Source organism: Micromys minutus (assembly GCF_963924665.1).
Source record: "Micromys minutus genome assembly, chromosome: 24".
In the NCBI taxonomy this organism is placed as follows: Eukaryota; Metazoa; Chordata; class Mammalia; order Rodentia; family Muridae; genus Micromys; species Micromys minutus.
The window spans coordinates 42,471,821-42,488,916 of NC_137959.1; the positions used below are offsets into that span (position 1 = coordinate 42,471,821).

Below are 17,096 nucleotides of genomic sequence, written 5' to 3' on the forward strand. Positions count from 1 at the left end.
GCTGGACCCAAAGGTCTGAGCAGAATCAGTTGCCACTGTCATACCTTGTGTGACAGGCGCCTTAGACGGCGAGATGCAACTGTGGGGAGGGCTGAAAGGCGCACGGTGGAGCTGCCTCATTGCTCACGCCTGAAACGCACTCAGCAGCAGTCGTTAGGTTTCAAAAAAGCAAAAGCTGGGGCCGGGGAGATGGCGCAGCAGGTAAGAACACTTGCTGTGCAATCCTGAGGCTCTGAGTTGCGATTAAAAAAATAATAAAGCACTCACCCGCAACCTCTGTGGTGGCGGTGGGGGAGCTTGCTGGCTGTCATCTGAGCTCAGGGTTCACTGAGAGACCCTGTCTCAGAGGAATAAGGTAGAATAACTTCCTGGGATGCCTGTGCCGACAGGTGCATACAAGATGCACACACATGTACGCATGAGTGCACACTTGGACACACACAGAGGCAAGCACATGCATGTGTTAACACATGCATGCATTTACACATACATGCACATATTTGTACGTGCATGCATACTTGCACACATGCATAAGCACACACATATACATGTGCTCATTCATACATGCACACATGCATAAGCACACACATGCACACTCATGAACACATGCAGGCATACATAAACAAGTGTGTATGCATGCACACACATATCAGATCATGCATCTCTATGACTCAGAACATTTCCAGGGCACCAGAGCTAGAGGCTCCTGGGGAGAGGAGGCCTTCTATTCTGGCCCTATAGCTTCCCCTTGCTGTAGGTACCTGCTCTGCAGCTCTGACATGTCCCTGCTTCAGAGCCTTTGCTCTGGCAGTTCCCTTGGTCCCTAAACACTGTTCGCCATTCCTGAAAATGGCTCTTCCTGTGTCTCAAATATGCCTCTTCCCTGTGCTACACTTGGGATGCTTGGTCAGACCCTGGGGGTACAGAGTACTGTTCAGAGGGGAATGGTAGTCTAAAGCCCCAGAATCTATGGTCCTGGGATATGGTGAGTGGGGTAGTACACATCTCTCCTCAGGATGGGACCTAAGGACAGAGTTCAGATCTCACTGAGGATGGTTGGACCATTTAGGGGCAAGGGACAGGGCCATTGTGAGTCGAGGCTTATGACAGTGATGACAGCCTGCCTGGGAGCCTGGTCCACAAGCTTGGTGGGGCCTTCTGTGGAGTCATGGCAAGGACAGTTACTTAAACTGTGTGGTAGGAGGGCTGGCCAATCCTGGACAGTGTTCCCATGACCCTCTCATCTGTAATGACCCATAGCCACCCAGGTATCTGATGCTTCCCATTCCACAGACGTGGATGCCAGGGCCCAGGGAGTACAGCCATGTCTGAGGACACATAGCTGCTTCCTGATCTGTGCTGACCTCTACAGAACTGTGTTCCCGTGGCCTAGATGTGTGTCGGGGAAGCATGTGGGTGCACTTTAGAGTGAGTCTGTCCTCCTGCAACCTCTTGGGACCCCAAAAGCTGCCGGGGCTCCGTCATCATTGTAGCTTTTCCCTGCTCAGCTTCTGTCCATACTAAGGCCTGGCCACTCCTACACAGACCATTTGTCCTCTCCATCTGCCCCCCCCCACCCTCCTCTCACTTCTGTTAGAGCAAACACTGAGCTACCCATTCACATTCATATCTGAACATTGACCAAGCCAGCACGTCTGCCCTGTAAGGCTAGGAACGGTTAGCTGTTCCACTAGCTGCTGTATCTATCTGAAGCACAATGCCGGGCACATAGTAGGTGCTAATAAAGTGGGTGGGAACAAAATGGATGGACCCATTGAGGGCTGGGTGAGTGGTGGGTGGATGGATTGAAGGATAGTTTGGATGGATAGGTGCGTGGGCGGGTAGATGTGCAGGTGGATGGGTGGGTACAGAGGTGGATGGACAGAAAGAAGGGTGACTTATGTGACAAGGAGTCACCTTGGCAACCCACATGGCTCTTGGATGTCCTTAGAGGATCAGAACACTGGAACCACACTTGGTGGTAGCAGTGGATCATGTTTTAGAAGCTCTCCTGGCTCGGATAGAGACAGTATGACCAGAGAGCCCAGCAGTGGGAAATGGACAATAGGTGCCCCTCGGAGTGGAAGCTGGGCCCCTAGGAGAGACAGAGAGTTGGGTAGCATTCCTGCCTGTAAGCGGCTGGCTTCTTCCTCCCTCAGCCTTGACTCCTTCCAGCTCTTTTCTCAGACACTGAAAGTGTCCTGTGCCTGTTGGCATGGGGACCTGGCTGGGTGAGGTGCCTATTTTCTGTTTATCCCAGCCTCAGTTTCTCTATTTAGACCATGGCGTAGTCACCCTCCCCACCAGACTCCCCAGTGGAATCACTGCACAGCTCCCGGCCCTAGCTTTGCGTGCGCCACGTTTGTCCCTTTGTCCAGACACTCGGATGGCTGCTGAGCCTGACAGTGGAGGTGTCTCCTGTATCCCTTGACCGTCTGTTGTCCCCAAGGCTGGTGGATTTGACGCCTCCTCCTCCAGCCTCTGAGTGATGCGGATGAGACCCCCCAGCTGCACTGCTTGCCAAGCGGGTGTCTACGCCCACCCCAGCCCCAGCCAGAGCTGCAGCCGGAGCGCCCCTAATTGCCATCACAGATGTGGAAGCCACCAGCCTCCCCTGTGCGCTCGGCTGTGCCGTGTGCTTAATTAGCCCCTGATTACTCATTTGCTGGGTGCCGTGTGTATTCCATATCTAATAACTTTCCAATTACGCCCGGCCGCTCTGCTCACACTAACCCTTTAGCTGTCTGCTGGTCGGGGACTGTGCATGCAGCAGTGCTGTGTGCTCTGGGCGGAAGCCTCTTCCTCCCTTTAGTGCAGGATCTGGCGTTCTCTGCCTACGTTCTGGAGCCATCACAGGGAAGCAAGGGCATCAAACAATGTTTCCAAGCCTCTGACATGCCATCTTGCAAGTCCCTCTGGAGCCGGGCAAATGCAGTTTCTAATGATGATACATCCAGAGTCAGTGGGTAAAGAAACTGGGGCTCCTGAGGACAGAGCTGGCCTGTATCTCAACATTGTTGGCAGCTGGCACTGGTCTGTGGCCTGCGTGCCCCTGGCAAGTCCCTGGAGGCTGGCAGTTGTGACATGAGGGGTAGGGTGGCCCTTTACCGCACTCTTGGCTTCTTCTCCATGCCTGGCTTTTCCTGGGTTGAGAGAGGGCGGCACAGGGCTCTTTTGCGCCTCCCCCCCCACACACTGGTATTCTTTGTCCCGTGTCTCAGCATCCTGGCCTTGCTCTGGAGGGAAACCAGCTGCAGACTCACAGTAATTACCACCCCACTCCCTACCCATTGCCTAGATTGCAAACACGAGCCCTGGTAGGGCATGGGTTCTGCTGGGATCTTGAACACCCAACAGAGGACACAATCTCTCCTGGATTCGTGGCTCTGACCTTAAATATCCAAGTAACCTTGGGGAGCTGTCCTGGCTTCCATGCCTCAGGTTCCTCCACTGCAGATGTGTGTGTGTGTGTGTGTGTGTGTGTGATGACTAACTGAACTCAGATTGGTACTCCTTCAAGTTCACGGCTTTTCCGTATGCTTATGTCCTGGACTGTCATCAGCGTGGTCACAGACTATCACCACTACCCAGCCTGGGAGCAGTTGTGTCCCTAGACTCTCTCTACTGGCCCCTCTTAGAGGCAGCACCGTGTGTTTTTACTTCTGGGCTGTGAAAGTATTGAGTCCTGAAGAGGAGAAGCCACGCTACCAAGCTCTCCCAGCAGGGGAGAACAGCCAAGACCCCGCCCCAGGCAAGCTGAGAGATGTGCTCTAGCTTGGACCAGGAGGAAAAACAGTTCCAATAATGGAGCTGGTGCTTGACCCCAGTGTCTTGCTTGGCTGCCTCCAGGCTGCTGCAGGGCCTCAGCTTGAAGCCTGTTCTTAGAGATGCATGGTTGGCTTGCTAGACATGGAGGGACAGGAAGACTGATGCTAACCGAGAAAGGGTGACAGGGGAGGTTCCACGTGACAACTCCATTAATGTGAAATGTCCCCAGTAGGAGAGCATATAAAGGCAGAGTGGAGCCCTGGCTGTAGAGGCTGAGAGGGGGGAGGGGCTGGGGGAGAAAGGGAGCAGGAGAGAAGATTGACTTCCAGGAGTTTGGGGGAATGGAGGAAGGTTCCAAGGGTGTCCCCAGGGTTAACTAGATAAAATGTTCTAACATAGATACAGCTCCACAAATTTGCAAAAAGCCATAAACTCAAACTATTTACTTATAGTACATGTACATGTATTTAGTGTGTGAGGGCACATGTGTGTGCCACAGTATGCTTGTGGAGGTCAGCAGACAAGTTGAGGAAGTCAGTCCTCTCTGACCCTGTCTTTGTGTCTCTCTCTTTCTCTCTGTCTGTCTCTTTATGTCTCTGTTTCTGCCTCTCTTTCTCTGTGTCTTTGCCTCTCTTTCTACCTCTCTCTCTGTCTCTCTCTGTCTTTCTCTGTCCCTCTCCGTCCCTCTCCCTCCCTCCCTCCCTCTCTCTCTCTCTCCTTCTGTTGTGGCTTCCTGGAATTGAACTCAGATCATCAGCCTTGGCAGTAAGTACCTTTACCTGCTAAGCCATCTCACCAGCCCTGGAACTGTACAACTTAAATACTTGGTGCTGAATCACCTCTGGTTTCCATCCCCAACACTGAATAAAAAAGATATGGATAAATTGTATAGTATATGAATTTATTTCCATAAAACTTTAAGTTAGTAGAGATTCCTAGTGTAAAGACCTTGTGAGCTGATAAAAATTACTTACATAGAATTGGGTCCTTTATAGAACACACATATATGTGCACACACATGCACAGTATACACACATTCATACAAACACAAACATACATGCACAAACAGGCACACAGGTACACACATTCATATGTGCATATACACACGTGCACACATACATGCTTATGTACAAACACACATACATGCACATACACCTATGCAATAAACACATGCACACATATATATATACATTTGCACACACACACACATGTGCACACACATGCCCTCCTTTTGAACAGGGATACGATGTCTTCTTTTTCCCCGTCCCTTCCTGACTTTATTTGATGCAGCATTCTCAAAACCCATGTGAGTTCCCTGGAGAAAGAATGGTGATATGAGATTTCATGAGGGACTTGGGTGGCAGGCTGTGAACTCCTTTTTATTCTGGAGAGCCATTCGAAATGTCCTTCTTGGGCCCTAGCTACTAAGTGACCAGTGCTAACACAGTGGCTGCTGCCCATGGAGATTCAGGGACCATGGCCTTTATCCAGCCACCCATTCAAAGCCAGGCATGCCTTGTGGGTGGCTCTGTGGTGTTGTAACTGCCAAGGGCCCTTGAGAAGGGGATGGGAGGACAACAGTACATACTACATACATGCTTCAGGCATCATACACAAAGACAGAGAGAGGGTGACCCAGGCAGGGGATGTTTTCAATCTGGCTATGGGAGGGGGAGCAAGGATGGCTTTCAATTCAGTTGAGATCCTTTCCTTTCCTTTGGTGGGGGGCTCAGCATGTGGTAGTCTACAGCCCTTCCACACACATCCCCTGACCCTGATCAAGCTGAGACACCCTCACTTCCAGCAACAGTTCATGAAGCATAGCAAGAACTAGCCAGAAGAGAGACTGGCAGATGGTCCTCTGATCCAGGCTCACAATGATGGGCAGACAGCAGGACCGGGTTACGCAGGCAGTGCAGGTACAGGTGAAGGTATGGGTACCAGGAACTCATCCCACATAAGCCATGGTCTGGGATGTTGATGTGCAGGACAGAGGGATGTTGTGAACAGCCTCTTTTAAGCCATTTTGGATATGTGTGCTCTCTGTTCTCTAGTCTCTGTCCCCAGCTGGACCTTGCTGGGGGACTTTGGTAGCTCTGTGTCTGACTTTGAGAGATATAGCACATCTCCAAAGCTCTACCTTACATCCCAACTCGTATGCAAATTGTTTCTCTGTTGTCAATGTTTCCTAACAAAGAGCAAAGAGGATGCAGCTGTTAAAGGCAGCAGCAGATGCTTCCGGAAGCATGAGATGCCAGGCGGGGCTGGCATTCTATAGCCGTGCCTGCTTAGCACTCAAATTTGGTTCATGGTTTTGTCCTGTGGGGTGGTTTGTAGCACCCGAGAAAGGGTAGATGTCTGTCATAGCCCCTTCATTACAGTAACATACAGTAGACCTTCTGCACCACAGGGTTCCATGTCTAGGAAAAAGTCAACAGCATGCTTGTCCCTGGCATCCAGGGTAGGTGGATAGAGAGGTGGGTGGATAGGTGGGTGGGTGAGTGAGTGAATGGATGAATGGATGGGTGGGTGGGTGGATGGATGGATGGATGGGTGGGTGGATGGATGGATGGGTGGGTGGATGGATGGATGGATGGATGGATGGGTGGGTGGGTGGATGGATGGATGGATGGGTGGGTGGGTGGGTGGATGGATGGATGGATGGATGGATGGATGGATGGATGGATGGGTGGGTGGATGGATGGATGGATGGATGGATGGATGGATGGCTGGATGGGTGGGTGGGTGGATGGATGGATGGATGGATGAGTGGATGGATGGATGGATGGATGGATGGGTGGGTGGGTGGGTGGATGGATGGATGGATGGATGGATGGGTGGGTGGGTGGTTGGGTAGATAGATGGATGGATGGATGGATGGATGGATGGATGAATTGATGAATAGATGGGATGGGTGGGTGGGCGGTATGTATGTTTAGATGGATGGGTGGATGTATGTATGTATGGGTAGGTGGATGTATGTATGTATGGGTGAGTGGATGGATGGATGGATAGGTGAATAGATGGGCAGATGGACTTGTGGCTGGCTAGGTGGGTGGGTGAGAAGGTAGGAAAACAGATACGGGAATGGTGCAGAGGTGTGGATTAAGAACTAAGCTGAGGAGCTGGAGAGATGGCTCAGTGATTAAAAGCACTGGCTGCTCTTCCAGCGGTACCCAGTTCAATTCCCAGCAACCACATGGTGGCTCACAACCATCTGTAATGGGATCCAACACCCTCTCTGGTATGTCTGAAGACAGCAACAGTGTATTCACATACATAAAACAAATAAATACATCTTTTAAAAAAAAAAGAGCTACGCTGAGCCAAATCACATGGCTCTTGATGTGACATCTCCCACACCCAAGTTACTGTCCTTCCCTGCCAAACCCTACTCCTCTTGAAGGCCAAGCTCAGAGCCCACTTGCTCTAAGAACCCTTTCTGGATCTGCCAGCTCCTGAGGAGCCCTCCCACCCAGCCTCTGCAGCTCTGCCCCTGTGCTCTGTCCCTGCCCATGACTCTTACCTCTCATCTGCCGCTTTCTGTTGCTTCATAGCTGACTGAGGTCACAGATAACCACTTAAGTTCAAAGCCCCAATTACTGTGCAAGTTCAGACAAGTAGCTGTGCCAACTCCCTGGCAAGGGGGTGCCTGGAAGGACTGGGTGATTCTGTGTAAAGGCTTGGATTGGTACCAGCACATAGTAGGTATTCAGCAAAGAGCACTTTCTGCTTTTGTCCTTTGCTAGACATGGTACCAACGGCCACTTTCACACCTACAGCCCCTTCCTAAGAGTGCCACAGTGACCCTAACTACTTTGCTCCAGCAGAACCCTGCTGGTTCCTCTACTCCAGGAGAAAAAGTAGGGCACAGGTATGGAACAGGGAGATCACAGTCCTCTGCTACCCTCCAACCCGTCTCCAGGGGCTATCACAAGGACACTGCCCAATTTGACCCATAGGCTTTCACTGGCAGGAAGCTTTCACAGGAGTCCCTCCCCCCGGCTGCCAACAGAGAGAGCATCCTGCCACTCCTCATAGATGTGGCAACCCTGTGTCTTTAATTTCACCCTGACAGAATTGTCCATGGTGATTTAGGACAAGATTGTGAAGCAGCTGAAGCCCCTGCAGGGTAAGGGCCCCAATCTGTGCTCAGGGGTCCCAGCCACAGTGAGAGACTCACCCCAGGTCCCAAGGAACGAATAAATGAATGAAGAAATAATGATGTGTAACCAGACATGGTGCCCCCTGGCTCCAGCCTGCTGTGAAGTTTGTGGGGGCTGTGGCTGGGCAGCGTCTCCATATGGATGCTATAAATTAAGGCGTTCCAGGAAACAGCACAGTAAATTCATCTGCCTCTTGCCTGCAGGGCTGGTGGGGGCTACGCTTGCCTCAGGAACTCTGAACATCCGTCTCACTTAGGGTGCTACTCCTACGGAACTAAGCCCTTAGAGAAGAAAACTTGAAAAAACATTTAAAAAATAACCGGATAAACAGAAAATGACTTCTTACCAGCCCTGCACTCTCAGTAGGGAAGAGGGAGAGCCACCAGCCTGGGCCTGCTCCCTGTGGTCCAAACAGCCTAGCAGAGGCTGAGCTGGCCCCAGCCACCCACCCACCTAGGCCTGGGAATCCCCCTAGCCTGGACTGACCATGCTTGTGGATTGTCTCCTTTTCTGAGGCCACTTCAGTTTTCCCAGCCTTGAAAAGAGAGCAGGGAAATAGACTAGTCAGGGTCACAGGCACAAAGAAAGTGCCTGGTGTTGGGGGTGGTTAGAAAGGTGATGGACAGGAACTGGGATGTGGCGGTTTGGGACCATTTGTATCTGGGAGGTGAGAAGGTGCTAGTATGGATATCGGGGGAGGGGAGCGGGGGACGGCTCTGTGGTGACTGGTGAATTCTATGTCGTCGATTACGTGTGAGTTCACAACTTAAGCATAGGAGTCAGTGAGACAGCTCTGAGAGGGGACATGCATGAGAGAGCTCAGCGAGAGGACATGCGTGCTAGCAAGCATCACAGCGTGCATGCATTTGATCCCTGGTACCTACTCGGAGGAAGGAGAGAACTGACTCCCATGTATTGTGCTATGATTTTCGAGCCTGACTCAACCAAGTTGGGTGTCCTGGTGGAGGTTGGTTGCCTGCATGCGGATGGGTGTCTCTGTGAGACCAGGTAGCATGGCAGTCACTGGGCCTGGCTGGAGTGAGATGTGACACCTAGAGTGTCTGGTTCCAAAGGGTACCTACTGTGCTGTCTTTGACTATGTATATGTGTGTGTGTGTATGTGTGTGTGTGTGTGTGTGTGTGTGTGTGTGTGTATGCATCCTGTGTGTGGAAGTGAGGCCAGCCAAAGGATGGTGTCCCTGGTTTCCTGAACACTCTACAGTCACTCAGTGCAGTGGGGAACCTCACCCATGCCTGACATTTTCGACAGGATTGGACAAATGGATGCTTCCTGGTCTCAAAGAGACTGGTCTGCAAAGGACTTGGAGAAATGACATGCCCCCAGCTGAGGTGGCCAGCCCAGCTTCCCAAGCTAAGTACCAGGGTCCTGCTGTACCGTGCACAGTGGCCTGCAGACACCCCCAGGGCCAGACTGAGTAAGGCTGGCTGTCAGAAGCTAGGGGCTTCCGTGACAGGATGTCAAGAGCCGGACACACAGAGTATTAAAGTGTCCTGTGTCAGCCTGAGGTTCCTGGTCTGGCAATGAGAGCACACAGTCTTCACTGTCACCCTCGGCTGAGCTGCTGACCCTAGAGGTCAGGCCACAGCAAGGAGGAAATGGAAAGACAGCCCAAGGCCCCTCTCCTTCTGACTCATGTGTTCTCTTCTTTCCCTACAGGTTACCTCGGCTTCTCTGGAGGCACCCACAATTGTCCATGCTCCTGCACCAGAGCCTGAGCTACAGCCTGTGCCCCCCACGGACAATCTATCCAGGGGCACCAGGACCACCCAGGAGCCGCTTCCAGGTTCAAGTCAGCAGAACAGCCGGGACAGCTGGGAAGGGGATGGATTAGACCTCACCGCCACAGGTAAGAGTGTTTTGCGTCTCTCCACATGGGCTGCCACTTTGGAGGCTAAGTTGGGACATGGTGTTCAGAGCCCAGCTCCACCTCATGTCCTTGGTGTTATAGGGCTCGAGTCTGCTTCCTGGGGTTTGGAGAATTCTCTTCATGCTCTGTGAGGAATTTGCCTGTGCACTGACCATTCATGCTTATAAATGTCACCGCAGCAAACATGAGCCTGCAGGTCATTTCTGGGTAAAGTTGGGTATGAGGACCAACTGACCTAGTCACCTGTGAAGGCGTCTCTAGTGCTGAGCCCACAGGCATGAGGACGATCGTGTTGAGGCTTCTTGGGTTGATGGTTTCATATCTTTCCATTGCTGTTTAGTGGCTTTTGAGGGAACCTTGGCCAGGGTGACCCTCCTGAGCCCAGCAGCCATTCATGGGCTCCTGAAGTCTTCATTGTAGGCTCTGAAGATGCAATGGGCATTTGTGTCCTTAGAGTCTCCCCTCAAGGCCTCGGGGATGCTCGAGGGAGCCCTCATAGGCTATGTAGGACTCCCTGGAGGAGGCTGTACTAGGGAGGACCCGTGGGAACCTGATCCATGCTGTCCCTGGGGAGGAGCCACTGAAGTGATAGAGATATGCAGCATGGCAGGAGCTGGGGCTGAGGGAGGCGACATGCAGGCCAGAGATTATGTGTCGAATTGGGTTAGACCACCACGGGCCCAGGCTTGGATCCGGGGTGTTCACCTTTTAGTTCCTGTCTCCTTTTTGCTGTGAGACAGACTCAGTCCTCAGGTGGACCCGAAAGACCAAGTGCTTGTGTCTTGGGGGGCCTGAGGGGCTTCAGACATTGGCAGGTGTACATAGGGCGGCCATATGGAAAAGGGGGTGCAGTGCAGATGCTGCCAGAGACCGACACCCCTTCCCCCCCCACTTACACATTCATCCAACACGCTCAGAACCTTACATCTGTGAACTGCCGTAGCAGTGGGTGGGCCTGGCTTCCGCAGTCTGTGGCATCTGCTACCAAGGGAGGTGTTGTGTATGATCCTCGGCATTTAGCACTGCTGGCTTCTCCAGGTCAGTAGGCAGAATGTTATGCTTGTGTGGGCAGCAGCACTTCCCTCAGCACCCCCTTTAAGTCCACAGGCATGCCCTGTGGAAACCAGGGTACTCTGAATTGCTACCAGCCCACCGAGATCCAAGACATGCCTTTCTGGATTGGGTCTTGAAATCACACTTGTCTATTCATTTTCTACCTACTTCTCCGGGCAAAGTCGACTCTGAGATGTGTCTGCGGGGCCCAAGAATGTTCCTGGTGACTACATTCCCCAAGGCAGGCCAGCCCCTCATGGAGTTCTACAGGACAGCCAGCCGGTGTGTAGGGAGAGGTGCACCTGAGGCTTTGGACTAAGGGACCTTCAGTAATCTTCTGTCTCTCAAACTAAGTCTATGACATGTGCCTGGTGGCTGGAATTCCAGTCTTCTGTGACATCCAGTCAAGCAGAAACTTGTGTTTCTATTTGTGTGAGCTGTTTTATATCAGCAGAATGGTGTGCAGTGAGCTCAGAGAACTCCAGGCACCCCGACCCCTGCCACACAGCAATGGTGGTGGTATCCTGGAGTTTGAATCCTGTGTCTGGCTTCTACAACCTGCTTTAACTCTAATCCAGAAAGTTCCAGGTCATAAGTTTTGGGAGTGACATCATTTCAACTTTCAGTTAAAAAAAAACCACACACACACACACACACACACACACACACACACAAAACCCTGTCTGGGGTGTTTGGGGACAAGCGTCATCACTTCTGTGTCCCTGAAGGTGACTCGTGGGTGGCTACAACCTGACTCGCTCTGGAGGCTGCACTGGGTGGGGGAAGAGGGAGAGAAGGTGGCAGCAGTGTTCACTGAAAGTCAGGAAGCCAAGGTACATCTGGGGGACATCCCTGTTGTCTAAGCAAGGCAGAGCTGGGGGCCGGGTCAGTAGACAAAGAAGCCTGGCTGGCAGTCCTGCCCTGCAGCGACATCGTAGACAGGGCACCGGTCCCCGTCTGCCAGCTGCTCCCTCTAGGATGGATGGCCCAGGGCAGCTTCTAGCAGAAAAGGCCAGGAGCATGGCCTATAGTCAGGTCCCACGGGGGCAGCTGCACCGCTCAGAAACTGACAGTGACTGATGGATTGTCATACACCTGCCACCTCTCACCCAGCAGCAAGCAGCGTGGCTCACACCAGCTGTGCACTGTGTGCCTGCAGCAGGGCCAGTCACACGGGGCGTGGAGATGGGCTACATGTGGTGCGCATGCGAATGTGTGCATAGATACACAGAGGCTATGGATCGGAACCTCCCCACCACAGACAAACACACATGGTACCAGTGAGTACGCACGTAAATACAGGTGCTCAAACATATGGGACAGACAAGGGCATGTGCTCACACACGTGGTTTCATACCAACATACACAGATACACCAACACAGGTGCATATGTGCAAATACCAAGATGTGGAGACGACAGAGCACAGAGAAAGATACAGGCCTCAGACAGCCACCAACACCCGCACACTTGCATAGAACTTAGGTGGGGATCAGTCCTCCTGGCAGGCATATGCACAGGCTTTATGACTGGATCACACGTGTGTGTGCCTAGACACGGTCTAGACCCTGTACTCCACAGTAGCTGCAGACACCAACATCCATTTAGAGCCACAGGGGATACAAAGCAGCTCTGTACACATCTGAAGCACCCTGGGGAGGGGGGTAATTACGTATCCAGATTCCTCGTAAACATGCGGACTATGATAGCTGCTTGTCTCATGGCTGTGTCAAAATACCTGGCAAAATCAACTGCATGAAGGGTTTGTTTGGGCTCACAGTTTAAGGGTGCAGTCCTTTCTGGTGGGAAAGCAGGGCAGCAGGAGAGGTGTCTGGTCACGTTGGGGCCACAGTCAGACATGAACCTGCTCAGGACACATTCTCTTATGCACACACACATCTCATGCGTGCACTCATGAGCACACACTTGTTCCCAATCTTTTTAGAGCTCAACTACAAGGAAGCCTCCCGAGGGCCCAGCCATGGTGGCTTCAGCCAGTTCTGACTTGAACAGACCTCTCTGGGGGTGCTTAGTCAGGGCAGGAAGGGACTCCTACTTTCTGACAGGGCTGTAAACACTCTCAACTCTTGCTTCCCTGCAAGTTTTGTCTATATGAAGGAGGGTAGTTGGAGAAAGGCCTGGGCAGGACTCCCAGGAATTTTTGTGCAAAGCAATGAGTTCCAAGCCATTGGGTTCTACCCACCCTGATCCCAGGGCTCCTAGGGTTTGGTGTCACATAGGGAACAGGGCCACCTCTACAGCATGGATGGAACTGTCCATGGTGAAGCTTTTAGGTGGCTAAGCTGACAAACTCTGTGTGGGCAGCATCACCTCAGAGGCACCGTGTTAGGAGAGAGCCTCTGCTGGTTGTAGGACCACTTCTGGGCCCTGGGGAATGAATTGGCACCTGCCAGACACCTTGGGTCCACTTCTCCATCCTGTGAGAACCACGGCAAGCCCAGACACAGTTCCTCCAGCAAACAAGGCCCAATGGGACCCTAGCCTGGTGTGCAATTCCTTGTGCAGAGAAAGGTGTAGTTTGGAGACTTGGGCAGCAGCCTTACCTGCAGTGAGAGGACACTGGGCTCTGTCAAGAGCCTTGAGCCTCTAGTTGGAACAAGAGCCGTTTTAATGTGTGGCAGGAAACTGGCAAGGTGGGAGAGGGTTCCCAAAGCATTTGCCCTTGTGCTGATCACAGGCTTGTCCAGAGGAGCAGTCGGCAGCCAGCAGGAGGAGCCACAGGGCATCCGCAGTCAGGGAGCAGAGAAAAGGCTTCTGTGTGGCTCACTTTCTCCCTGGTGGCAGGCCAGAATCCCCCATTCAGGCGGGGTCTCCCTTACTTACCCAATCTAGAAAATCCCTCTCAGCCATGCCCAGAGGTTCATAGTAGGAGATTCAAGATCCAGTCAAGCTAACGGCCAGTGTTAACCGTCACATTCCCTGCCAGTGGGAAGGAAAGCAGCTCCCTTGTGGGCGGGTCAGTGATGACAGTGCTGGGTAGAGGCACTGCCGGAGGAGAGCCATAGCGAGGTCTCTTGCTGCACAGCCTCTGTTGCTTGAAGACCCCTCCCATCTCTCATCTTGTAGGTCGTCACCTGGCCTGCCACACCCAGATGTATCAGTTTACTATGGCTGCTGAGGTAAATCTTGAGCTGGGCATATCACACACATGTACTCACACACATACTTACACACACAGACACACACACATACTCACACACAGACACATACACACACTCACTTTCACACAGACACACACACATACTCACACACAGACACACACACACTTTCACACACACACACACACACACACACACACACACTCACTTTCACACAGACACACACAGGTGGCCTTGTCTGGTGTGTAGTGTGATTCCAACACACAGAATGGGGGCTCTGGCTTGTCACCAGCAACCCTGCCTCTTCCTCTTCCTGGTCAGCAAAGTGGGCTCTGGCTGAGGCTGCCTCTGTCACCAGTAAGGCAGGAAGGGTACACAGATGGCAGCATGCCCTTGGCAGTATGTGGAGAGCCGAGCATGGTGACACCAGGTACAGACAGGTTCTGTCTGGTTGGGGAGCCACAGCTGCTCCAGGGGATGCAGGGTGGGACACAGCTTCCTGCACATTGCCCCAGTACACTCTGCAGCAGGGCCTCCTGGTCACCTGCTGTGCCCCTCACTGTACCGTCCTCTCCCTTGGGTGCTACCAGTGGAGCTGGGATCCAGCGTCTGGCTCCCACTGGCTCCCACAGTGATTTTGATCTTCTTGGGAATGTCTCTCATAATACTGGAAGCATGGCCTGCAAGTCAGGGCAGGAAGTCTAGGGGCCTCTGAAGGCACAGGCAGTAAAGAGGCCTTTTACCCAGAGAGAGAAACCTGGAATCTCTCTGAGCACCTTGGGGCTCACAGAGCGTAGGCACAGCCCGGCTCTCCCTCTCTCTTCTCCTTCCCCCTTCCCGTTTTAGCAGACATTTTGTTTTGACACAGGGTCTGCCCATGTTGCCCAGGCTAGCCTGCCACTCTCCATCCTCCTGCCTTACCCTCTGGAGAGCTAAGACGACAGGCCTGCGTTCCGGTGAGCACATTGGTACTGCGGTGTTCTCTGAGGACTTTGGGAAACAATGGTCTCCTGTCAGCATTCTTAGCACCAATGTCTGATCCCCTCCACTGTGCCCTCTTCTTCTTTTTAAAAATTGTTTTGTTGTTCTGAGTCGGGGTCTCATGCTGAAGTCCGAGCTGGTCTTGAACTCACGGCCTTGCTGTGGCAATCTCCTAGTTTTGAGACGGCAGGCCCGTGTCCTCATCCCTGGCAGGTTACCTTCCTTGTACGGTGGTTCCTACCCACTGGGATATACTGTCTTTTCTTGGCTGGTGTGTAGCTCTGTGTGCCTGCCTCCAGTTCCAATTTTCATACAACAAAGAGGAAAGGAGATTTAGCGTGGGCAGAGGGGATGATAACCCAAGTGTTGGCTCAGATCCAGTGTCTTCCTGACAGCTTGTGATCAGGGCAGACCTCTGTGCCTGATGTGCCGGGTCCCAGAAGTGCCACCGCCAACTGGAACTTCTACCCCAGAAGGTTAGAGTTAGAAATTTTCAGAGAAAAAGATAGATTGAGGGATGGAAGGATGGCTCAGCGGTTAAGAGCACCAACTGCTCTTCTAGAGGTCCTGAGTTCAGCACACATGGTGGCTCACAAGCATCTGTGATGGGACCCAATGCCTTCTTCCAATGTGTCTGAAGATAGCTACAGTGTACTCATGTGCATAAAATAAATAACTAAATCTTTAAAGAAAAAGAAAAATCGAGGGGCTTGGGGTGTGGGGCGGGTCAGTTAGCATGAGGGCCTGAGTTCCGTTCCCAGCACCCATGTAAAGCTCAGTGTGTTGATTTACACGTGTGGTCCCAGAATTGGGGGAGAGAAAAGATGTGACCTCTGGGGTTTGCTGGCCAGCCAGCCTAACTCAGTTTGTGAGTTTCAGACCAATAAGAGGCCCTGTCTTTAAAGATCAGGTAGCAACAGAAGACATCTGACATCAGGTCTGACCTACACACACCTGCACCTGCACCTCCACACAAGCACGTGAACACAAAGACCACGCTCAGAGCCACGGAAGTGACTTTTTTGGGCCACTCGGGCAAAGTGTCCCGGGGCCCTAAGGAAATGGTTACAATGTTGTAACCAGCCTAGTCCACCTTTTTGAAGGCCACACACACACACACACACACACACACACACACACACACACGTGTGACACTTTCCCTGTCCTGGGGGGGTTTATTCCAACCATTCAGCTTTTAGTAATTGCAGCCTCTCCTCAGCTTCATTCCCATCTGGAGATGTTATTCTGTTTGTGGGTCCCTTACCTCCACACTGTGTGTGTGTGTGTGTGTGTGTGTGTGTGTGTGTGTGTGTGTGTACACGCACACATGTGACTTCATGAGTAGACTTGTGGCCTAGTGCTCAAGGACTCCAGAGCTTCTGTTTGATGTCAAGGTGACAACTCCTATGGCTGGTGCAGAGAGAAGGCCACGCTGAGAGAATGCTCTATGGCTTTCCAGTCAAGGAGGGAGAGGCTCAGAGGCTTAAAGGCATGCTGGCTGGACTTCATGAACCAGAGACCATGGTTCCCTGTGCCCGAGAGCACAAAGGAAAGAGACTCACTCACAAGCTTTCATGGGGTGAATGGGAGCCGGGGTCTGTATAGCAGTGGAAAGAGGAAATTTGATCTGGAGAGCCCAGGTATGTGCATCCAAGTGGCTTCTCACCCAACTCCAGAACCTTCCTTCTCTCTTCGGGGCCCGGGCTGGCCAAGGCCAGTCAGCACATGTTTTGCGCAGGAGCTCTGAAGGTTGAGTGAACATTTCAAACCCCTGGTAAGGCAGCTATTGGAAGAGCTGTAGAGAGGGCCAAGTGTTTAAGGGCACTTGCAAAGGACCGGGGTTCAATTCCCAGTACCCACATTAGATAGCTCCCCACCTCAAGTCACTCCAGCCCAGGGGATCTGGTATCCTCTTCTGGCCTTCAGAAGGGCTGCACAAAGGTGGTGCACTTACACACAAGCAAACACTCACACATAAGAGATAATAAAAACAAGCAAATGTTAGAAGCAGTACAAAAACAAAAGAACCATTGCCTTCAGGAAATTGGGGACCCAGCAGTCAAGGCTCAGCCAAGGGCACCTTAAGGTCACAGCTGAGCTTGTGCCCTGGAGGATATTCCTC

General features: G+C 52.3%; 1 protein-coding gene across 2 annotated transcripts in view; it reads left to right on the plus strand.

The window, feature by feature from the left end:
- GSE1 (Gse1 coiled-coil protein) overlaps positions 1-17,096 on the plus strand; it is a gene marked incomplete at its 5' end in the record, with an annotated part of 329,537 nt that overhangs the window by 106,240 nt on the left and 206,201 nt on the right. For both annotated transcript variants that reach the window (XM_080936776.1, XM_080936777.1), the window contains one exon: positions 9,613-9,802. In XM_080936776.1, the coding sequence (XP_080792902.1) occupies positions 9,613-9,802 (190 nt within the window). The remainder of the gene's footprint in view (positions 1-9,612; positions 9,803-17,096) is intronic.